At 36.0% G+C, this 24,907-nt stretch overlaps 1 protein-coding gene across 1 annotated transcript in view; it reads left to right on the top strand.

The window, feature by feature from the left end:
- The first annotated feature begins 353 nt into the window (after positions 1-353).
- The window catches only part of FER (FER tyrosine kinase), a 158,372-nt gene continuing 133,818 nt past the window's right edge, over positions 354-24,907 (top strand). Inside the window, 6 exon segments of the mRNA XM_050987109.1 lie at positions 354-416; positions 7,945-8,055; positions 13,306-13,565; positions 17,282-17,455; positions 20,837-20,891; positions 20,894-20,935. Coding sequence (XP_050843066.1) covers positions 13,359-13,565; positions 17,282-17,455; positions 20,837-20,891; positions 20,894-20,935 — 478 coding nt within the window. The 5' untranslated portion in view covers positions 354-416; positions 7,945-8,055; positions 13,306-13,358.

The raw sequence follows: 24,907 nt of genomic DNA, 5'->3' as shown, positions 1-24,907 counted from the left end.
TGGTTAAGTTCAAAATATGATAGCTTAAGCATTGCAAAAGTGTGAGAATTGCAATGTTAAGAAAAATCATACAACTTTACAGCAGCTTTTTACTGATTAAAAAATAGAAAACATGGAATCAGAAAAACACATTCTTAAGTTTAGCTATATTTGTTGTATTTCAATGCTGTGAATGCTGTGTTACCTCCCAAGGTTTCTGAAATTTCAATGATATGGTTGATAAACTGAAGTTCATCAGATAAAAGGAAATGCCAAATACAGAAAAAAATGTTGTCAGTTGAAGTGGGCATCTGAAAAAGCAAACAGTTCTAAAGGGTCTGTAGCAAAGATAGAGGAAAGCTATATAATCCCAGTTCTGCCTTTTGTTTTAGGTGAATGTTGAAATTGGAGCGCAAAATCTCTCATTAGTGAATGTGGTAAGTAAATTTGAAGCTACTATTTTAATACATTTAATTGGCATCCAGATAATCTAATTTATCTAAATGATTTTTTTTTTTAATGAGAGAAGGTAATTATATGCCATTCTTACTGACGTCAGAATCTCAGTTCGAGTCAGTCCTTGTGTTCCTCCATGGTCTCTTAGTTTTCCGTGCTGCATGCCTTCTGGCTCTCCTTCTCTGGAGCCAGGTGGTACCCTCAGAAAGGAAGCCAGCTGATGGGATTTTACTCCAGACCCTGCTTCAGACACAATATGAAAACTCATTGCAGCAGATTTGTGCCCTTTGCAGAACAGTCTTCAGGAGGTATCCTCCTCTTGCAGGCCTTTTGGTCCCAAGCTTCATGTTTCTGGAAGCATGTACTGCATAAGCTGTGCAAAAAATCAGTCCAATGGGCTGTGACACAGTGATTTCTTGTGCTCTGGTATGTCATCACCATAGTCACCCATCCATGCTTGGGGAGCCTAAGTGGGGATGTAGGGTTGAGCAGCGTGGGTGTGGTCAGTCTGCTTTTGGTAGGGGGGGAGCTGCCATTTCCAAAGCTCTGGTTAAGCAGATGGTTGTTAGCATTAGGCCATTGCAATAATGTGAATAATGTGGCTTGTGTCTCTGTACAGAATTCTTCTCAGATTAAGTTGGGATTTCAGGTTTAGAGATGCAAATTCCCTTTAGCTATTTCATAGTACAGTAAGACAAGAATTCTGAGGGAGCTAAATAACCCTTGTCTCCAATAGAATATTATTTCCATTTCTAACTAGTTTCTGAATGATACTATGTAATGAAGAATGTTGTCCTTTTAACTGAAAAATTGGCTGCCTGGTATAATCTCTGGAAAGAACAGTTGTGAGCGACAGAAGGAAAGACTGGATATGAAATAATAATCTAGTACAATAAAGATCAGATAGGCTGAATTTTATGTATGCAAATAAATTTCCATGTGAAGAATCCAGTCATGCACGTGCACTTCAGGACCACTTGTCCAGACACCTGGAACATTAAGCCTCTACCATTTTTACGTCTTTGTAATAGCATCCATTAATTAAAGGTCATACATTTTCAAATGAGAGTAATATCCTTCAGAAGGAGTGTTCTTTGTAGCTAGGACGGCTGATGATACCCAAACAGAACTGACTGGAACTAAGAAAAGAATAGGTAGGTTTTACATTTTGGTATATATTTGTAGAATGTATGTAAGAAAATTTGTTACACACTTAAAGCATGTAAGAAGGTTCAACAAATGCATCAGCAAACAAAGGCTTGAGGCAACACCTTTCACTGAATCACACAATATATTGTATTTCCTGCAGTGCAACAGCTTGGAATATCAGTAGTTAGGAAGAGACAGAACCATCTCATGGACCTATGGTTCTCATGGCTAGTATTTTCTGTACAAAATACTGTGTAATCAAAGTACATTAAATGTGGTACAGTGATGCCAAGGAAATAAGTGACCCCGAGAAGACTGAATGAACAGTGAGTTAACTCAGTAGAGGGTTTGATGAACCAGAAGGATGTAATTAATTTAATGAAGGAAGAAAGAGGAAGAAACACCCTCATTGCTCTTCCAGTTTTTTTCCAAAGAGCAATAAATACTTGTAACTAGATTATGTTTCTCCTGAGGAGACCACTATTGTCATATATTACAGAGCTAATGGCAGATTCCTTACCTAATTGTTTTGTCTGAAGTGAGACATTCTGGCTGATATTGGGCCATAGGAAGAAATTAAATGTTTCTAGACTTTCTAAAGTACTTCACATCCTGTGGATTTATCTTTTTCTATGGCTGTTCTTAAATCTTGAGAGGTAAGACAGTGCTACTGGGAGAAGCTTCTGGTAAGGCTGTGGATTGCTAAGTTGAAATGTGCAACGGCAGCAGCCATTTTGGGACCTGAAGTCTTTAGGAAGAGTCTTAGGTGTAGCTTTCTGATGATGAGAGACCCCCAGTAGGAGTATTCTTGAATCCTGTTCCCCTGAAGAAAAGCTTACATTGGCAGCCTTGGGACTGAGGATTTGCATGTGGGTTTTATGTGTGTGTTAGTTCTGACTTGCTGTGTATTTATCTCGAGACAGGTGGATATAAGGATGTGAAATGCTACTTTCAGAGGTTTGGGGTAATTTTTCAAATATGGGAGACTGCTTCCTACCTTCAGACTAAAAACTTGATAGCTAAATCTCTAACTTGAAATCTAAACATCTAAGAGAAATTAGCAATTAAATAAGTTAACGTGCTTAGAATAACTCTTCAGTTGAGATTGTTACTACAGGTATTTTTTAATTTCACTGTTGACTTTTTCTAAAAGTTGTTTCTACTTTCACTAGTGGTCTAAGACAAGAAATCCCTTGAAAATGCAATAGTTTATTTTCTTTAGCTTCTCTTTTTTCTGCTTAGAGGTTTCTTTAATACACTATATAATACACACTTTAGGTGAGCTTGAGTAATTTATTATTTTTTATTCTGTTTTCAAATTGTGGCCAATTTTTGAACATTTTAACATTATGTATTTTTTTGTAATAAAAAATACATAATTTTTTTTTATTGTTCTTATGTTTTTCTTATTGTTCTTATCTTTTTCTTATTGTTCTTATCTCATAATGTTCTTTTTAGCTGGTAGAATTGGTTAACAGGGCTGGAGATGCACAGTACCTGCCCTGTAATAGTCACTTTTAGCAGCCTTAACCTGCTCAATCTATTTTTCTTGTAAGATCTAGTGTGGAGATAACATTGCAACACTGTAGAGTTGAGAGGTCCATAAAAATTTGTCAGTCAGGAACTCTCTTTTGAGGCCATGCTTTTCTCTGCCTTTCCTTGAGTCCTGAAGCTGAATTTAGGGAACGTGTAATTCTTGGAAAAATAGAGGAAGGAAAGCTTTTTCTTTCTTGTAAACATGTGAAAGGTAATGGGAAATTAGGTGTATTTATCTTTGAAAGCAAAAGAAGGGTGTGTGGCTGATTTTGTCACTTTTTCAGAGTTAACAAGACAAGAGTCTTGAAGCAGTGAGAGGATGTGGCTTTTGTCAGCTGGACTAGCTCTTTTCTTCTTAACCTGTATCTGCCTTCACCTTCTTGTGTGTCTGCCTGATGAGATTCAGTCTTGCTATTTAGCTGTGACTGTAAGGTAGAAACTTCTGCCGGGTGGAAACAAAACTGGTTAAGTAACTGCACCTAAAAAAGCACTTACTGCATGGTTTGCTACGTGCAAAAGATGTCAGCTGTACCCTTTGCCTATTCTTTCACAGAAGGCCTGAGATGATAAAGAACATGCTGAGAAAGTTACCAGGCCATAGGAAGTAGCAAGCAGCTGAAGGTGGGGAGGAGAATGAGATTACTGTTTAGACTAGTCTTGGAAAATGGGAGATGTCATCTGGAACAAAGCAGAGGTCAGTGAGTATGAAACCTCACTGGCTGTCTGTGGGTGGGACAGAATGGATGTGTGGTGGTGGAAGATGGAGTTATGTGGAAAAAGAACATGAATTTTTGGATAATGAACAAATAAGGGTATATTATCAAGCTGTTAGAAAGAGGGTAAGCACACGAGCAGGGAGCTTGAAAGTAATTTGAACTAATTTCTCTGTTCTTGTCAGAGTTGGTTGGTCCTACAGTACCCCACTGTTTCAGCTTCTGACTTCTTATGTGAGATGGAGACCAGTTGCAGGGTGTTTAAAAGACAGCAGTGTTTAGAAAATGGTTTAAAAGGAAAGACTAAAAAAATTAGTATTGTGTCTTGTGATTCTAGGCAGAGAATCTGGGAGCTGTGTTTTTGGGTTTCTGTCTGTTTTGCTTTTTTTTTTTTTTTTTTTTTTTGACTGCTGCTAAGTGTAAATCCTATTCTTTGATGAAGCCCACTGCTTCTTACTTGCATTTATTTTTAATAGCATCACAGCTGCAGCAACTGCTGAGAAAAAATGTGGTCATCCTACAGGTGCAGGAATTGCAGAGTGAGAGTGCACTGTTAAAGGATGTTAGTGCATGACCAAGTAAAATCCATGTAGCTCAGTACTTGCTACTGTCAGATAAGAAGGGGCTGTTGGCATAAATGTAAAGTAATAGTTCCTGTTCTGCTTTTACAATTTAGAGACATCTTGAGATGGAGCTCTTGCTGTTCTGCAGATCTGTTTTTTTTTTTTAATGAATTTTTATAATAATTTTGTACTTCTTTGTTTCACGGTCTCAGAAATGTCTTAAGGCATTGAATTATCTAATTTAATTATTTACTGGGCAAAGAAGGACATAAGACCAGCTTTTTAAAAATTTTATTTGATGTTCTCAAGTTCTTCTGGAAAACACTTCAGGCATTTGACATAGCATATCACTTTGTGCTATAATGATTTTTCTTTTGGTGTACTTTGATCTTACACCTGTCATTCTTACCTTTTTTGTGAGCTAAAAATTCTCTTTTCTCTGTGCATAAGCTGCTCCATGCTATGATCAATATTATCTATGTATTTTTTTGTTCTTTATGTTTTTCTTTAGCTAAAAGAACTTGAACATACAGGAATACCACTGATGTATCAGCAGCATAAGGACATGTTATGTTTTCCCTTCCCTTCATTAAAAAATCGTTTAATATTCTGGATGGTTTCTAACCTCACTGCTTGAAAACACTGAACAAATGTTTTTTGAAGCTGTGTGTTCAGTGACTACTACAGTTTTTTCTGGTACTGTTATTAAATAACTCCTACCAGTGTATTATGTTGCATTTATTGACATGTGACTTCATCTGCTGTTTTCTGTGCTTGCTCCTCAGTGTTCTGAGGTTTTGCAAGTTTTGTAATGATCGGTGAGTTTTGATGACTCATAATAATTTTGTGTAAAGCCCAGATGCTTCTGTAATGATGTATAGGCAGGTCACCATTCTGAAGAGCAGCCCAAGTCCTGGCACAGATTACGGAGAGCCTTCTGAGCTCTCTCCCCTGTCAGTCTTTGTCTCTTAAGTCTTCCTCTGCAAGGTCTTCAGTTCTCTAGTAGCTTCCTATCAGAGACATCAGCAGAAACCTCCTGCTTCCAACACATTTTCCCACAGGATCCTTGATGCCTTCATAGAACTCTTCAAGTTGTGAAACGTGATTTTGCTCTGTGAAATCACGGAACTGCATTGTTCTTTTTTTCTTTTGAATTATTCTAGTCTACAGGTTCTTAGGCATGGTTTTAACCACCTTGTGCAGTGTCAGAGTCAGACTGTGTTGTGCTTCTGATTGCCTTGTCCCATCTGAAGAAAATGTGATTTGTTTTCCACTCTTGCTACTTCTTTTCTTGGCTCACCTTAAACCCAAGTTTTTGTAGAATTAATATTTTGGAAATTTGATAGCTGATTCTTCAATGTTTTGGCTCAATAGCATCTGATTCTGGTGAATTCTTACTATTAATTTGATATTTTTATTTGCCTCTCGGATGCTTCATTTTTAGAAAATGCCTTCTATATCCTAAATCTGATAAGGATCTGATTTGGGTATTGGTCTTAACTGTCTTATTAGTAATTTCAAAAACCAGCAGATCATCTAAGTTCTCTGTTCTGCCTTTATCTTCTTATAAATTTGTCTTTTATACCTTTATTAGCTAGTGAATTGTTGCATTGAGGCAGCAAGATGTTTGTAACTATCAGATTCTGCTATGTTTGAGCTCAGAAATAACAGTGGAAATTTTGTGAGATTTTATTGCCCTCTGACAGATGGCTGTGCAGTTCACTGGAAAGCTTTTATTATGCTTCCATGTACTAGCTGGTCTATGCCTGTCAATTAGACCTGTATTGGAATTGCATTACCAGCTTTAACTTCTACTAATAACCTGTGTGCAGATGAAAAAATGCACATATGTAATAAGTTAACAGTAACTGGAATTCTAAAGAAAAGATGGGTTTGCATTTGGTTTTCTTATTGACAAACAAAATTCTGCACTCTAAAATATGTGATAGTGTAGTTCTTTAAAAGAGAAAAAAAGGTGTGTTGTTGTTTGTGTTCAGGGAGCAGAAGATAGAACTTTTTTGTGTTGAAGTGGCTCCAACTTGTTTCATTTGATAAATGGAATTTTTTTATTGGCTTCATTTTACTACATGCAGTTCTTAACATCTGCATGAAACTTGAATGTGCCCAGGTGCTGGTGGTGATGTTTGTTCCATTTTCACAAGTCCCATTTGAATGGGGATTAGGATTTATGTTCCTGTCCAGTGACAGTCTGGTGTTTCCACCCAGTTTGTATTTGTGTTAGCAAGATGAGCCCAATTTACTCTAACGTTTTGCTCTTTCTTGTACTTTTTTGCTTGTGGAGACTTACCCTTGGGCTTTGCAAATTTGAAACAAGTGATTTTGTATGTTTCTTAGAAATGTGATGAATTTTATAATGCTTGTAACCTCCTGTGTTTTTTTTTCTCCTTTCGTGTCTGCTTGCGGAGCTGCTGTTCCTTTTCAGTGTCTGAATCTTAGCATCACTTAGTCGTTTCTATTTTTGGTCATGGAGAATAGAAGTTTTGTATTTATATTATGCAGTTCTTTGTTTCTCAAACATCACTAAGTAACCAGAAGGGAATACAAAATAATGCCTGCTTGAATGTGAACTAAGGCTGTCCCTTCGCAAGATTTTATGAACATGTCTGTGATCAGTGCTTTGTTTTAAATAATGGAAATTTAGAAAATAGTTTTGCTTTCTTCACCCCTACACACTTGACTTCTTTCAGTTTTGCTTTGGGTGTTTTTTCCTATGAGGGTATTGCTAAACTGTTACGGAATGTCTCATTTGGAGTTGGACATTGTGGTATGGGATTGTGAGTGAATGCTTATCATGGGTCCACACATAGAGATTATACAGTATACCTTGCACTTGTAAGCTGTGTGCAAAGCTTGTTCCTTACCATTTTTTAAATACAATATATTTTTTCTTAATATAAGCCCTCAAAACCCTTCCGTATCAGTTTGCTTCACCTAAATTGCAGTCCAGAGCAACAATTTGAAGTTTTGGTCCTGCTAGTCATCCTAACTTCCTGACTTCCTATTTTTCTAAATCTTAGAGTAGTTAGAGCCAGATAGAAATTTATGTGTCTTGAGTGGTTCCTTTCTCTTGTTGCCACATGTTTTCTTCCACTTTTATGAAAATACCACTACTAACTTAGTCTTTCCTATAACAAACTTGAGCTTTCCATCCTTTCATTTTCCTTAATAGGTTTCTGCTTTTGTTTTACCAAAGGCAAGGTTCATAAATAAATAAAATTGTCTAATTTTTCAACTACAGTACACTTGTCATAAGAAATTCCAAGAACTTACAGAAAAAAGTTCTAGTTCTATGTGTAGAGGCAAAATTATTTCTTCACTAAAAATTATGTGTATGAAGTGATAGCATACTACTACTAGCAGTCATTTGAGAAATCTGCTCTTTTCTTTTAGTTGAACTGTCTGGTTTTTTAAAAAAAAGCTGGCTTCTGGTAATCTGAAAATTCATGGCAATTTACCTAAATTTGAGTTTTACAATGTATTTGAAAATGAGATAGTTAAAAGAAGTTTGATATGTTTTTCTTTCACAGAGTCCCCAGAAAAGAAAAAAAAAGTATATTTCAGTAGGTGAAAATCAGAGGAAGTAGCTGCTGACATAGGAAAACTGTACTAAAGGACATTTCTGAAGGAAAACTTTTAAGGTATGTGGGCTAAGTTATGCTTTGCAGAAGAGCTTTCCTGAAAACTAGCTGCCTTCTTTGCTTTGAGTGGACCAGTATTTCAAATCAGCTCTGAAATAATCAGGCAAGCTTTTATTACCCCTTCAGATGTTTAATGTTGACAAAAGCTCTGCAGAAGGATTAGTTTTACTAGTTTATGTTGTATACATCATCTGTGCATGCAAATATGATCTTATGAATATGAGATTAGTGTAAACAAATGGTAGGTATGCATGTGCTTTGTATTTTGTGGTCTTGTGCATTCCAGGAATGGATCCTACACTAACAGAAATGTCACTTGTTTGACTGTATAATTTTTGTTTAAGGTGTGGATGGAACGTTAAGAATGATTTATTTCATTATTTTAATGGAATATAACTATTGTAAGCCTCACATTGAGAAATTGAGAAGGCCTGTGTAACAATTGGATAATCTATTGCAAAAATGCTTTAGTTCAGTATAGAAGCCTTGATTTTAAGGATTTGTCTCCTGAATCCAAATCCTCTTTCTTTTCCGATTTTGACGAATTTTTAATGTTTGTAGAAAGTGTTTGCAGAATAAAAGACATTCTGTATTCCCTATGATTTGGAGCCCATGCAGATTTAGGAATAATCTAAATTCATGGTCAGCATGTAAAGAGTGGGAGAATCCAGACCTGTGATGTGCTTTCCTATTCTGAATTTAACTTGGAGCCAGGTGTGCTTTCTGGGTTTGTGGTTTTTTTACTTGCCCACCTTGTCACTAGTACTGTGAAACCACAAGTTCCAACTGATGTGTGTAGATCCATCATTGTTTTAAGTTTAAAAAGTCACAACCTTGGATATAATTGATGGCAATATATAGCAGAAGACACCAGTTTTTACAAGTGTAGGAGAGCATCTTGTAAAATGTTGCATTGTACGTGCTCTGTTCTTCCTTGCTCATTTGATTTCAGGCAGTGTCAGATGCAGGACCTTTGGTCTGACACAGCATGGCCACTTTCATGTGTCACAGACAGATTGCAGTCTTAAAATGAAATGTACGTCGGTTATGGAAACTCCTTTCTTCAGAGTTGCTGCTGGAATCCAGCAGCATGACTAACTGGAATACTGGTTTTATTTCCTGAGGGGACTGTTACAATATTGAAGATTTATGTGGCTAGCAACTTCCTTGAAGTTTCTCACTGTTAAGCTGAAAAAATTTAACATTGATTTGTTTGGAATCTGACTGTACCACTGTGTTGGTGGTTGAGAGAAATTTTAAATTGTCTTTGGTAACTCTGCTTAAATTTAGAACAGTTTAAGGTCTGGCTGCTCATTCATGCAATATTATTAAATGTACATTCAATGTGCACTTCCTGTGAATGATTAGTGCATTGTTTTGAGCGTAACACTGTAAAGAAAGTAAGTCCTACTTTCTTGGAATTGATTGTGAGATATATTTTACTCCGAAGTTTAACAAATATTTTTTGATTAATTTACATATGCAGTAATTTTTTTAGCCACCTGTATCTATGTCTATAATAGAATATATAGGAAATTATATTATAGGTCTTCTAAGATATATATATATTATATTTCAAAATATTTTAAAAAATAGCTGCAGCTCATTTGTCTTATTTGGTGGTACTGGTATTTTTATTGCTTTACAACACATGGTACAATTCTGTTTGAAACTTCACTGGCATGTCAAATTATGCAAGCTTTGTTCACATCGGGAAAAAGAGAGAAACCTCATGGGTATTCTACCAGAAGCAGAAGAAATCTGTTCACAGTAAGAGTAAGGCAATTCCTGAAGATTTTTATTTCTGTGTGAGTTTAGCATATTATGTTTGTTATTATCACTTTTCTGTCTAGCTTGTTTTAAAACAACATGCCATCTCTGGTAAGATAAAATACTCTTCTCTATGGTTTTATGAGAATTTTTTTTTCCCCAGAAAATTTTCCCCAGAAAATTTTCCCCAGAAATTTTTTTTCCAGAATAGCTCTCACACTGTATTTTCATCTTTTGAACATTAGAGAAGAAAGTATGCTTTTGTCTCAAACTCCCCATATCTCATACCAGTTCCACATTAAATCTTTTCTGGGTTCAGATTTTGCTGGTTTTGCTAATTTCTCAATTTTGCCAGTGGTGTGTGGTTACAAAATCTGTTGGGGAATCTTTGTCTTTCAGTGCGAGTATTTTAATGTTGTATGGTAAAGCCAAAAAATATGGGAATATTAGTATTCCATACTCCAGTAGTTGTAAATGTGGGGAAGCACAAGGAGAATCACACCATGAATAGCAGCCCAGCTAGTCTACTGTTCTTAAATGTCTTCTGGTGCCATAGCTGGAGACACAGGGCTGATCTAAATGCATTACTATGCCCAGGTGATCACTGTAGGTCCCTTCTGACTGAAATATTCTGTTGTATTGGGGTGGCTCTCTAGGGCAGGTGTCATCTCATCTGTAGTCACTAACGAGGGAGATAGCAAACTTGGAAAAATACCTGTCTATGTTGGTGCAAGATACTGTATTTTTGAACACTGGCCTTTCAAAATTTTCTAGTGTTTTTTAAGAGTTTTTGAAAATCAGGTTTGTGTGTTCATGTGTTTGGTAAATCTTACAGTTCTAACTTCAAATTAATAACTGTGTGATCTGTACTGTTTTCTATTGCTTAAAAATATTAAAAAATCAGAAGTGGTTTGAAGTGACAAAACCAGTTTTTAGTTTATCACAATTTAAACTTAGTCAAGTGGCTAAGGTCTTGAATACTTCTTCACCATTTCTTTGCCTCCACAATAAAGCACTTGAATTTGGCTGGATGTCGTGGTTGAACATTTTCTCAGCTTACATGAAAGTCACATGACAGCTGGCTTACCCATTTGGGAATCATCACTTCTCATTCTTTGGACTTGTTGGTTTTAGCAAATCAGAATTTTACCACTTTTGCAAAACAATTTTTTGCTGTGCTGCTTCTATCACAGGGAAAGGAGTAATTTAAAACAAACACTGGAGTCCATTGTGTGTGCAATTTTTGCCTATGTATCCAGGCATCTAATAGTGGAATTGGAAAAAATCTGATTACTGCTTCGTTAAAAGTAACTTAGCAGGCTAGAGTGAGATATTGTTGGGTCTTTTGCTCTATTGATTTTTGTAATCCTGTATCTCCTTTGTAAGTCACTAGAAGCAGACTGATATATCACATGCTGAGAATATTTCCTCCTTCCCTTGCCATACTGCCTCTCAGTAAAAAACAGAGGCTAGGGTAAAAGCAAGCAAGCCATTACTTTACTCTTAATACAAGCTGCACTTCACTATGAGATTCAGTGCCCATCTCTTCAAAATCTGGATGTAAGAAAACAAGGATACTATTTTTTCTCACAGCCATGTTGCTAGGAGAGTTAGGCAATGTGCTAAAATGAGGTAGGAGAAAGATAAAAAGTCATAAGAAAGGATTTAGATCTAAAGGCCTTTGAAAATTCACTACTACAGCTTTAGTCATGTTAATAAACAGGGACTTTCAGATTTTTTTTCTTTCGTTCATGTTGCTAAAATGTTTGTGGTTCTGCAAGAGTGTTCCTCAGTTTTAACTGTGGAGATATTTTCATAATGCTACTAATGATGACATAGTTCATAAATACAGCCAACATAAACTATTTACTGTTGCTGTGTTCCTAGCCCTCAAGAAGTATTCTGACTGAATTCCTAGCCCTCAAGAAGTATTCTGACTGAAATATACAGCTACAAATTAAAGAGTTTATGAAAGCTTACAGGTTTAAGTTTACTCATACAGCTTTGACTTTTCTGTATTGTGTAGATAAATAGTAATGTGGCGCTGTTCTAGTTTTCTTTATTGGATCTTTGTTTTGTTTTGTAGCATGGTTAAACTAAAATGAGGCTTATTTCAGAGGTTGCTTGAGGTTCTGATTTGCAAAATCTTCAGAAATTTTGTGCAGTAACTGAAGCCAGTAACATATTTATTTTTTCTGAATACCTAACATGCTAAAAATGCTAGGCACTCTAAAAGTCTTTAAGCCTTGTACATATCAGTATGAGCTGCCACAGTGTTGACATTAGTTTATGTGTCTCAGTTCTTAATGTAAAATGAGAATATTAGTCCTGCTTCCCTCAATGCACTGCTAGGAAGATAAATTTGTTAATTTAGAACACTGTAGAACACTGCTAATTTAAGTGGTAATGTGTAAAGCCTGTGAAGAAATTGGTATTTCTGTGTTAAAAAGAGCCAAGACTTTGCTGTAGTGCAGGAGTAGTGAAGAGGCAGCATACAGGCTGTGGCTGCACTGCAGTCCAGAGATAAGAGTTGCAGTTTATATAAGTTTATCTTACCTAGTTGAAGATGATTAGTATAGGTTGGTGTGTACACAGAAAAGAGGGTTCAGCCCACATTACAAAACCTTGTGCAAGAGTGTGTGGGAATTACTTCTTTGTGTGGTTTCAGCTCTTCCACAATGTAGCTGTGTGTTTATCAGCATCAGATGCAGGTATTTCAGAGCTAACTCTAGAAATGTGTCTTTGACCAGTGGTTCTGCTACAGCTTTCTTAAGGCAGCATATCTTATCTGTTTATGAATCTTACTTCATGTCAATTTGGTACAATAAGACTGGATTGTTCTAGGGTAAAATGGTGTGAACTAAAGAACTCTGACCCAGAGGACCAGTGTATGGTTTGGATGGGAAACCTATTTTGGGATATTTACTGGTTTTTGAGAGGTTGAATCTGCAGGTTTAATGCCTGTTTTCTAACACAGAATTTAGGAGCAAACTAGCTTCTAAAGAGTTACCAACTTCCCACAGACACAGTGCCTGAGAACTGGTGTTTCATGTGGATTTTTCTGTGCTCTTAGGAGAGTAAATGTGAGAAACAAGTTTCAGGTCACCAGGAGTAGAAAAGTGCAGCTAGCAGCTTGTCTGGAGATAATGTTAGCTGTGCTTATTTGGTTAAATATGTAGATTGGTCTTAAGTGTTTGTCTTAGATGGTGTTATGTTTTCTTTCATTCTGTACTTTAAGTTAGGGTGGAACATTTTTGCAGAAATGGAAACTGGAATTCTAAGGCTGAAATTCTTTCCAGTCAGAATTTGTTGTTGAAAACAGTGCTCTGAGCCTCCTTTCAGTTTATGCTGAGGAGGTTAATGTATGTGGTTAATCTTATGATTAGGTAATTTCAGGGTTTAGGCATCAATAATTGCTCTTTGTCTCCCCAGAAGTTTTTTCTTTTGATAATTGTCTCATCAGTCTTGTTCTCCTTTCAGATGTGGTGAAGAGCCTGTATTTTTCCCCTGTCTGGTATATAGTGCCTTAAAAAATGGGGTTTGGAGGTGACCTGAAGTATTCTCATGATGCTTTATTAAAACTGCAAGACTGGGAACTACGACTGCTGGAAACAGTGAAGAAATTTATGGTAATGAGAGTAAAAAGTGATAAAGAATATGCATCCACTTTACAGAATCTTTGTAACCAAGTAGATAAAGAGAGTGCTTGTCAATTGGATTATATCAGCAATGTGTCCAAGGTAAGTCGGAAGTTTGAATTTGGAATATTCTTGGGTTCTGGGTTTACTTTTTTTTTTTTTTTTTTTTTTTTTGGTTTAAGTTGGAATTCGTATCCATTCAGTTTCTTGAGAGATAATGTTGCCAGAGTATTTAAAATGGATTATTTTAGTTTCTCAGTGAAATATGCAGAAGTTGAGCTCTAGTCTTGCTTTGAAAAAATTAACTGAATGAGAATCAATCCTGATTTTTGAAACTCAGTATTTTACATAAATGGGTTGAGCCTGCTTCTTTGTTCAGTGCTTTGAAAATCAAGTATGCTATAGTAAGCTTTTCTTTTAGATAGGAACTATTGTTTATGTTATATATAATTGTGACAGAAATAGAAAAATGCCAGGAAACCAAGGCAAAGCCTAGCATTCCAGCTGTTACTCACACTGCAGCATGTGTTGTAGGAGCAAAACATGAATTCAGGATGTTTGTCGTAATTGTGAGGTATTTTGTGTTTTGTACATTGTATTCTGTGTAAAAGAGCTGTGTTGACTTTTTGAAAAAGTAAGGCTCTCTGTTCTCCAAATTACTGGTTTTTAGATTTATAGCAAGTCCAAGTAAATGTAATAATGAAGCAAACTTCCCTTATCACCTGTTTGAAAGTTTTACTCCAGACCTGGATTCTCTACTGACAAGAGAAGACTATTCTGTTTTGATGGCTTATTCAGTTCTTGGCTCTTGTTCTGTAGCAGTGGTTACACAGTGCATTCAGTCTGGCATGAATCCTCATTTTCTCTCTGCAGGAAAACACCCTTTCTGGGTCAGGTTAAATTTCAGACAAAGCAGTTTTTATGTCATGGGCTTATGGGACGGCTGCTTGGACAGTGGCTGTGGTGTAGCATTAGGAAAAGGAGTGCTGCTTGTGCAGCAGATGGATGTATGCAGGGTTAAAGTGTGTGTGACTTGAAGGCTGAGCTGCTATAGCTGAGCTGTTTCAGCCCTGTGCAGTGTTTATATATAACACGTTCTGTTGTTGCCTCTCCCCCACAACAATTCTTGCCTTGCAAATTGAAATACTGCCCTTTTTTTTCATTGGTACAGAGTATTTAGTGTTATAAGCTTTAAACTACCATTAACCTTCACATAGGTATCTCAGCCTAGGACAGTTCATGTTAATAACATGAGCACTTCTTGTGAGCAGATAAATCGAAGTAGTCTGGAGATCTGACTTGAGCCATCTTCTTTTTGCCTTGAAAAGAGGTCTGCATGTCACATTTTGAAATCTTGTTTTGAATAGAGGCGCTCAAGTTGTCCTTCAGCATTATTTTTATGCCCTTTTTTTTTCTCTTAAGGACATGTGATTTTTCAGTGCTGCATCTCTAATTCTATGTTTTCTCTGTTTTCTGCGTTTTATCAGCAAAAATATTCGTAAGGACTGGCAGATCTTTTATATGGGCTTGCCTTATGATTTCACTGACACCTTGGATTTTGCCATTGTGTAGTGACAGATTATGTTACTGGTTTTGGCAGTTAAAAAGCCTGAATTATTGATTATTTACTAATCTCATTCTAATTTATTTTAATCTTTTTGTGATACTTTTTTCTGATATTTTACAGAACCAAAGAATGATGCAAATATTATGGGAAATGTGTCTAGTTTCTTATATCTTCCAAGATATAAAATACCTCTTTTTGTTAGTGTGGTATTATTTGGCGTTTTGTGGCATTAAAACCCAATAGCAAGCTATTTAATTTTTAATGGGTTTTGTTTAGTTGGATTTGTTGTTGTGGTTGTTTGTTTTGTTTTGATTTGATCTCTAAGTGTATAGTAACAGTGAGCACTTAGAAATGGTGTTTGGGAAAATCTGTCTTCTGTTTTTTTTTCATGTGGAGACAAACTTGCTGGAAGGCATGATAGCAGCAACTGGTAATGTTAGAAAAGAGTTGTTTTTAAGAGCTTCCAGACTGCTCTTCTGTGTGTGTGTATATGTCTGAAAAATGGTGTTAAAACAAACATGAATGTATTTTACTGCATTTGTTGAACTGTGGTCATTTTTTTGTGGAAGGAAATGCTTTACTTTTTCTGCTCTTCCCACCCAGCTTTTTTGTCCCATATAAATCTCTGTTATTGAAGCATTTTCACTTCACCTTCTCCTAATTAAAAATAATAAAATACAATAATGCAAAGCACAGAAACCCTGCTTTACTGCTATTTCCCTATGGAAACATTGCTTTCCCCTTTTCCTGATGGAAAGAGTGATGTGAAGAACAGGAAAATATGTGATTTTTTTTTAATAGAAAGGGAAGTAATTGCTATGTTTCTGGCTTATGTAGGCTCATTTGGTGACTTGTAAACTAAGCATTTCCTTAGAATACCTGTACTGTTGAAAAATGCTTTTGGTGTGATTTTTCAGGATTCAAACAGTAGTTGTTTCATCAGTAATAAATCAGCCTTGTGGAAAATGGATGATTCTGACTACATTTTCACCTCAGAGCACTTTTATGAACTCTTCTGTAACCACAAAGGCCCACTCTTTTCACAAATGTTCAGTGCTGTTTTATCCTATGGAGCTTTGCAATATGGCTTCTGAAGTGGTCTCCAGACAGAGCAGGAAAGCTTTAGGCCTTGCCATTTTATACCACCACACTTTAAACAGTCCAGATATCTCTGTGCCAATCTGTGGGTTATTTCCAAGGCAGAAGAATTATTAAAGATAGTCCAGTATATAGGGGAGTCAATTGTCTTTTGTTGTCTATAATCCAGTTTCTGTTGCAGCATTGTCATGTAGAAATGGAAATATTAGGTTTATATCTTTGTATACAGGATATAAAGAAACTCCAAAGCTAAGAAACAAATTATTTTCTAAAGTTTTTATCTTGGATTGATTGCTGTTTAGTAAGAGCCAAGATAAATGCCAGTAGAACTCATATGCTAGGTGCCTTCAAAACCTTGTAATTCTGTGGCATGTAGCCACTCTGAAATCTTAGCTATAGCACAGCATTCATTGTCAGAGAGTTATCTTTAAGGAATCCAGTGTGGGACAGCAATCTTGAGGGTAAGTAAGGTTTTCTTTGAACAGAAGTTTAGTTTCACATTTGTGTCTCTGATATCCGTAGATATCAGTATTCACAGCCACACGTAGCACATTAAGCTGGCCTGAAAACTGACAGAATGTCCAAGGAAGCTTTTAAAGTAAGGGTACAGAAGGATGCTGAGTTACAGTGACAGATGGGTGTTGTGTCTGTGCTTTGGTACTGGTGTTCTGACTGATACTGCTGTGTGAAGCAGCTGATGTAATGGTGTCCTCTTAAACCACCACCCCTCAAATGCATATTGCTGTCAGGTATTCAGTCAAAGGTGGAAGTCAGCTTGGGCAGTGCAACTGTGGGGGGAAACTGAAGGACAAAGGATGTAGGAACATGGTTCTCAGGGGTCTTGAGGGTATATTTAAAAAAAATAAGGCTGCAGTGCTTTCTTTGGTGTACAGAAATACTAGGACAGTGCTGAAGGGAGAATATTCAATACTGTATTTTTCTCTCTGATGCTTTTTTATGATTTTATGAGAGAGACTGAGGCATGATTTTGCTGTTGCAGGAGGATCTTGAATGCATTTGGGTAAGCTTAAAATCAGTTCTTTTACTAAATTTTTTTAAACAATAATGCATCTTTTCCTGCAGTTCTTATTAATTGTTTGGTTATTTGTGAGCTGAAATAAATAAGTGCTTTTCTATTCTGACTTTTTTATAGTCTTGGTTGCTTGTGGTACAGCAAACAGAACAGCTGAGCAAAATAATGAAGACACATGCAGAGGATCTTAATTCTGGGCCCTTGCATAGGCTTACAATGATGATCAAAGATAAGCAGCAAGTTAAGAAGAGTTTCGTAGGTGTTCATCAACAAATTGAAGCCGAGATGTACAAGGTATTTTATTTATCTGTATTTTATTTATTTATCTATAAGTTGATTATAATTCTCTATGTTTAAAAAGAATAAATTAAGAGTGTATTTTTTGGGTTTTGTTCATGCTGTGGTAAAAGTGTAGTGGGTGATATGTAGAATGCTTAGTTTAAATTTTAATCATTTTCTACACAGATTTTCTTTCCTGCTGGTTGATAAGGCAAAGATAGAAAAGTTTCTTCCATATGAATTTCTGTGGACAGGTAGAACTGAAAATGTTATTCTAGTAGAGGATAAAGAATTCTTGTGTGACGCCTCTATTCCACCTCTTTTCCTGTTCTAATTCCACTCTAGACATTCATGGGTCTAGGACATTCTAAACTGTTCTTAATAAGTGTTCTTGGCAGTCCAGACTCTTTTGGGAGGGGACAGGGTACTAGTTCCTATTCTAAAATATAAAGCAGGTGTAAACCAAACATTGAGACTGTAGGTGAAACTCTTCAGTGTTTTCCATGACCTATCTGTTATCCTGCTCGTGTTCAAAGTGCTGTATCTTGTCAGTAAAGCTGACAGAAATCTGTTTCAGATGCTCTGGGGGAAATTTAGCTACAGATGTCAAAAATCAGAGTGATAGTCTGAAAGATCTACTGAGAGAAGGAAAAGCACTGTTTCTTCTTTCTTCCAGCTGAGAATTTGGGATTTGAAGTAGTATAATTAAAATGTAACATCTGAGTAAAGCATTAACACTGTCATGGATTGATGAGTAAAAGATTCTTGGGCCAGTTCTGAGAAGAATTTGGGATTATTCTGTATTTAAATTAAGACTATTTTAAGTTAAATGCATTGGCTCTAGTAAGATTGTTTCCATAATATGCTAGAATCTTGGCATCTTCCCCAAGTAGGGACTATGGGGTTGTCTTTTTGATGCATGGTCAGTAGGCTGTCATTATCTCATAACACTTCAAGCCAAATAATCACTTGCTGTTACGTGCGAATTGGTGCACCTCAAAAAAGTCAGAATGGAAGAAGAGGAAAACCTGGTAGCATGTGTTAGAATAATAGAAGCTATAAAGAATTGCAGAAAGAGGAAAAGAAAGATAAGAAAGAAAGGCTGAATGGGGTAAGACTGCTGTAAGCTCAGGTATGCTTTGAAAAGAGACTATGCAATGGTTTGTTTTCTGTTAATAGGCCAAACTCTAATAGAACCTCTAATAAAAATGTCTTTTAAAATAAGACTTTTCCAAAAAAACATAATGCATACTGAGCACTTGCCAAATGATTATTACAAACCATATTAACTTTATTTTATTATGGGTTGCATAGCCACAAAAGTATTTTGCATCCTGCTGATTAAGCTTGCACTGTTGTTTGGTTAGAGGTTTTTTGGGGTTGTTTTCCTTTTTTCCCCTTCCTGAATTTGCAAAGAAGTATTTGGATAGTATTAGCTGACATTGTTCAAGGTTTTGTGTACCTGGAGCACTTTAAGAATGATTCCCTGAAATTCAAAAGACTTCTGTTGTTCTGTGGTAGTATTTCTGATTTTTTGATGTACAGAGGTAAAATGCCAATTATATCTCAGTACAGTATGCAAAGTTTGTGAACATCAGTGTCTGTGCAGCTCCTGTTTTTAGGATAAAATGGTGTTAAAAATGTATTTAGGTCAAATGCGTGTATGTTGTCCTTTCTTATTCTGGACCTCTACAATGAGGAATCTTACGGGGAAGATTCCTAAGAACAATAAATGACATGGCTTTTGCACAAATGTAATGAACTTGTATCTTGAAGATTTATTCCATTTTCCATTAAGATGTTGAATAATTTTCTTTCTTCATGAAATTTGAGGGGAAAAACGTAGAGTACGGTGCTAATTAGGCGGGTAAGACATTTTGAAATAAAAATGGAGTTTAAAGTAATCCTTGACAGTCTTAATTCCTTAAGTGTTCTTTGGGAACAGACATACTCTTGGTGTTGGTTTTATCTGTTGGAAAAACACAATCTAGATTAAGAATAATAATGTAGTTATTATAACTACAAGCTTTCCTAATGATAGTGCCCTGTTTTATTTTTCAGTTTTCTGTAAGAGAAGCTTACAGAATTATTATTTAGGTCTTATTTACTTCCTAATTGCATCTTTTTCTCCATTTGTAATGATGTCTTTAAATACAAATTGTCATAAAGTTATTTCTTCTATATTACCTCTATTGGGGTATAATAACAGCAGATGTGTATAATTTACAGTGTAGAAGTATGAGATGAGTATATGTGATTGATGTGGAGAAAAGGTTCTGCCTTCAAATAAAATATTGCACAGTTGGCCCAAAAATAGAAGCTGTAGACAGCACTTTGTTGAATCTTTAAGGAATTTCCCTAAGTTTTCAGATGTTGGTGAAAGTAGTGCTATCTGGGCCTTGCATCATGAAAAAAAGGGAAAATTGTGAACTTCAGCCTTCTTCCTGCCAGCTGCAAGAGGAATAATTTTTCAGTAGAATGAACTTCTTTTTCTGCACATTCACTGAGAGGACCACTACCATTAAAACTACTTAATAATTTCTCTTCCATGATTTTCCAATTGATGTCTGTTATTTTGTTGGTTTTTTTTTTTCCTTTGTTGGAATTTTTTTGTTTTTCTTACAATATATGGTAGGTTTTTTTGGTATTGTGATGGCTGGTTTGTTACTGAATTTTGTTTGCAAGTTCATGATTTGGGATTATTTCTGAACAGTGCACTAGTTTTATCACACACTGAATGAATGCTATGGGTAGGAGAGAAAACTTTGTTTTAATTTTGTGACCAAAAATGTTATGTTCAGTGCTCAGTTTCATGGTAGAGGTTTCTTATTTGTTTAGCTGCTTCTGTAGTTTAGTTTTTTTTTGTGTTTTTTGGTTATTGGTTTGGTTTTCCCTTTTAAGGGTTTAAGTTTTACCGTTGATAGATTATTTCATGTCAAGTTGCTTTTCCTTAGTCAATTGTAGGAAGTGTAATGTCTAAAAATTAATTTTGCTTTTTTAGGTACAAAAGAAATTCCTTCCTATGCATAGGACATTTTAAGCCAGTATGATTTGTTAAGCATCTTTTTGATCTTTTTTGCCTTGTGATTGGAATACATATTGTTGATGATTAGCTGAATTTTCTAAATATTTAATTACATTGATGTGAATGGGGATTTGTTTCTTAGCCCTCTTACTTAATTCCATGCATTTATTGATTTTGATTTCACACCATGTAATTTGCACCATGTAATTTGCATCCTGTAATATCCTATTAAGATTTTCTCAAGCCGTTGGAAAGTGTGGCAGCCTTATTTTGGATAATAAGTTCTGTTAATACTGTTTTACTAATGCTGTTTTTTAAAATGTGTTGAGAATAAGCATTTTTAATGCTTTTTGTATTACCCTTTTTTAAAGGTCACAAAGACAGAACTAGAGAAACTTAAATCTAGCTACAGACAACTAATAAAAGAAGTAATTCTGCCAAAGAAAAGTATAAAGAAGCTGTGGCTAAAGGTATGATGGACTTCATTTTGTACATTTATTAGTGCTTTTTTCAAATCTGCTAAAACTCTTGAAACAAGGTAATTTTTTATTTTGAGCTGCTTGATTATAGTATGAAAGATAATTTAGTGTTTTAAAGTAAGCCAGGGTGATTGCCATCATGTATGCTTATAATGTGTTAAAAATTTAGTAAAATATAAATAGTGATTCTTTTAAGTTCTTGTATTGTTCCTTCAGTGGATGTTTTTGAAATCTAAAATTGCTCAGATGGACTCTGGTCTCACCTGCATTGTAGCTGCAGCCTACTTGCTTGTGATTTATTATTGTTGCTGCAGTGGCATCAGAATCAGTTCTTTTAGTGTAACACATCAAACCTTTGTCAGCCTCATCTAAAAGAGGAAAATAAGTCATTTGCACACAGGGACTTGTTTTCAGGGAGTGCTGTGCTCAATCTGCATGGATTTTGATCCCTGTTGAATTGTGCCTGAATGATGAGATAAAAGAGAGCCTTTGTTCTATTATGCATTGAAATATCATGCTAAAATAGTAGTTCTTATGTGTCCTTCTTAGATTTTCATTTCTTCCTTTAGTGAAAACTGACTGGCAGTATGTATGTAAATGTAATTCCAAGATCCATCTTAAGGTTTTGTATGAATGTCTAAATGACAGTTAATGTTCTTGGTTCTGTTGTAGTATAATTATAAATTATAGTAGCTCTCAGTGAGGAGAGTGTTTCTTTCCAAATCTGTCTCAAATTTGGACAAAACAGGAGAGGATAAGAAGTTATGCTTAGCACTGTTGAACTTTTACTGAAGTTCATAAACACTTAATAAAAATGCATACTTTGATGTTAGTTTCATCCAGTTCTATGTTTTCTATATGTAACTTAATTTAATTACTTATTTTATTCTCAAGTAACTACTTAGCATTGGAATATGTAGTATGTATCATGGAAAATATAATAGGATATTCGGATCTTAGTATGTTATTTTTAGCCTGTTTTATGCTCTCTTCCTGTTACTAATCTGGTCATTCTCTATTCCTGAAGCACCAGACTTTCCCATTGGAATAAAGGAGTATTTTGTCTGTCAGCAGCTGTGATGTTTTGATGTGGTTTTGATTAACTGAATTAATGTTTCTTCAGATAGACAGCAAACATAAATTATTTTTAAGACACTTATCTCTTATGGTTTTCTTTAACCTTCTCTTTCAGGCCTTTATCTAGTGTTTGTGTTATTATAATTCATACTTAGTTTTATTTCTGCTAAAATCTTGCATTGATAAACACTGATGCCCATAAAAATATTTTTCTCCCAAAAGTTGCAGAATTGCTTCTCTCCTGCTGCATCCTAGGCCCTGTTCCTGTTTACAAATACTTGTGCATTTGATGAGTTACTACACTTTATCAGCTGCAGGTCAGCTGGGCTGCCTGCATTTTTCTAAGTCGTGGTATTTGTGAGCTTGTAAGTTGTCAAAGTGGTTTGCTGGTGAAGTGAAAAGTTAGGGAAGTCTTAAAAATACAATGCTTCATTGTTCCATGGTATTCTTTATTCAGTAAGCTAAGCTTATTTACATTATGTTAGGATAATTAGGAATATATATATATATTAGGATATATTCCTTTTGTTAATGTACAAACTGTTTCAGTTTTTCAGGATTTCAAGAATTATTGAAAATGAGAGAAGAAACAGTGCTTACCAGAATAGTGGGAGGGCATAACCAAGTGTTGAAAATAAGCTGAAAACCATTTTGTTAAACAAAAAATGAAAATCTTTTGACATAACCAAGTGCTGAAAATAAGCTGAAAACCCTTTTTTTTCAACAAAAAAATGAAAATCTTTTGTCATAACCAAGTGTTGAAAATAAGCTGAAAACCATTTTGTTAAACAAAAAAATGAAAATCTTTTGACACCAGCTCTTGCAAGTAATGTATTAAAATAGCCCATCCAGGTTCATTTATGTAAAATGAACTGAGTCTGTTCCTCTGTAAGGACTGTACAAATCTGTAAGACAGTGACTGGCCATGCCTCTCTGGAGCCAAAGGGGAAAACTGCCCTAGGACATAGAGTTTTAGCTTTACCCTGGGGGTTACGTGTAAATTCGTGCATCACCTGTACGAGCTGGTCCCCAGGAAAAGAATGAAAATCACACAAAGTAGTCTGACAAATGTCTCTGTTTTGCAAGAGCAGTGATTTTGAAATGTAGTAACTTTTTCTGCTTGGTTTTAGAATAGCAAAGCTGCTTTCTGGTGAGAGAGTAGGTTTATTAGAGCTAATAGTGAAAGATATACAGTTGGTTCTTTAGCTTGTGAAGACAATTGCTTCCCAGTTTTCTAGTTGAGTTATTAAAATTTATATTAAGCTCTGGGCTAAACACACATGGTAGAGGGTATTGACTGATAAGGGTAAAGGCTGGTAGAGCTTGCACAGTGCAAAGTTTGTACCTAACATCACTTTCCAAGCAATATTACGATTTTCAGGAATCAGGAAGTAGTCTCAGGTAAACTTGAATTTCAGTGTGTGATACTTTGCACCATGAAGTGGGTAGTCACTTTGAATCAATGACACCCTGATCCAGGGTTACAGGTGTTTTAATCTTTTGGTGAAAATACTAGGAGAACCATTGGAAAGATTAGTAAGTGTTAAGGACTGAATAATGATACTGGTTAGTTACAGGTTTTGTTTGTGTTTGGGCAATGGGTAAAGCATGTGGTGGGAGTTTTTGCATAGTTTTTTAGTGGGGAAAAGGGAATTTGTTTCTGAAGGAATGCAGGAGCCTAATTATGGAAGACTTTGTGCTGTACAGATTTGGAGGAAGGTGAAAGCTTCTGAGATTGTGTCCCAGGAGCTTTTCTGGGGAACCCTCTGCTAGCACTGCTTCTGCTTGCGCACCAAGGGAAGCAGTGGGACAGCTGTGTTGCAGAGGGAGTGCCAGTGAGACTTGGCTGCCACTTCCACTTTGGGCTGGCTTGCAGTGCCTTGTTATGGCCACCAGTGTCTGCTTGACGGCTCAGTCAGAAATGACTGATTTACTTTGTTTGTTCTAGCCCTCGCCCCAGTAAGTCATGCATAGCTGCTCCTTTATGGACCAGTGATTACCATAGGAATCACAAATGCACTCTGGTTGGTTTTTCTTGTGCATGGAGGCTCCAGGTGTCAGGTAGTCTGGTTGATGTTAGTCATTTGCATGATAATTTTCTGCCCTTTTTTCCCCAGACATTCATTCTTATGTTTTTAATGTATGGTAAGAGATAACAGCCAGAGAGAGGATGAAGTCAGCAAGCTGAACTAGTCCAGTGCCTCTTTAATGAGGCATGCTTTGGTGTTTGGGACTCTATGTCCAGATTGCTTCCAAGTCTCTTCAGGATTAGACAGCTTTGTTAAAAAAAACTCCACAAAGTATGTGTAGTGGGAATGCAGAGCACGTTCCTTTGCGGAACTGGGCATTGGAGTCATGGGGCATGCAGGGGTCTTTGGAACAAAATATAAGACAAGAGCTTGTTATATTATTTTTCTATAGTGAAATGGACAGGCCTGTGAAACATTCTGTATGTGTGATACTCACAAAAACCAGAGTAAACATCTTCCAACAGCAGTCCAGAGTTACAGTCTCAGAGTGTATACGAGTCTGCTTTTACAGGGCTGTGCTAATCAGTGATGCTGAGTGACGAGTTGATTAGAATGTGGCAGGTTGGTGTGCTGCTGTAGAAGAACACATCAAGCCAAAATTTGTGTCAGATGGAAAAAACATGGTTTACTAAAGAAGTCACAAATCTTACGAAATAATTTAATGAATAATGTATGAAGAATACAAAATAGAGACTGTAGGACAGCTGTAAGTATCAAGTGTGATATTTCATTACATTTTGAATCTCATTTGGTTGGACCAGTAACTGCTTCCACTTAAATTTGCTGTTTGCACAATTATTTTTGTTTCTGCAGGTTTGTGCATGTCTAAGTATAGTTCAGTGTGTCTGTGGGGGTT

The sequence above is a fragment of the Serinus canaria genome, chromosome Z (genome assembly GCF_022539315.1).
Source record: "Serinus canaria isolate serCan28SL12 chromosome Z, serCan2020, whole genome shotgun sequence".
Classification (NCBI taxonomy): Eukaryota; Metazoa; Chordata; class Aves; order Passeriformes; family Fringillidae; genus Serinus; species Serinus canaria.
Note: the sequence above shows the minus strand (reverse complement) of the source record. Positions and strands in the feature narration are given on the sequence as shown.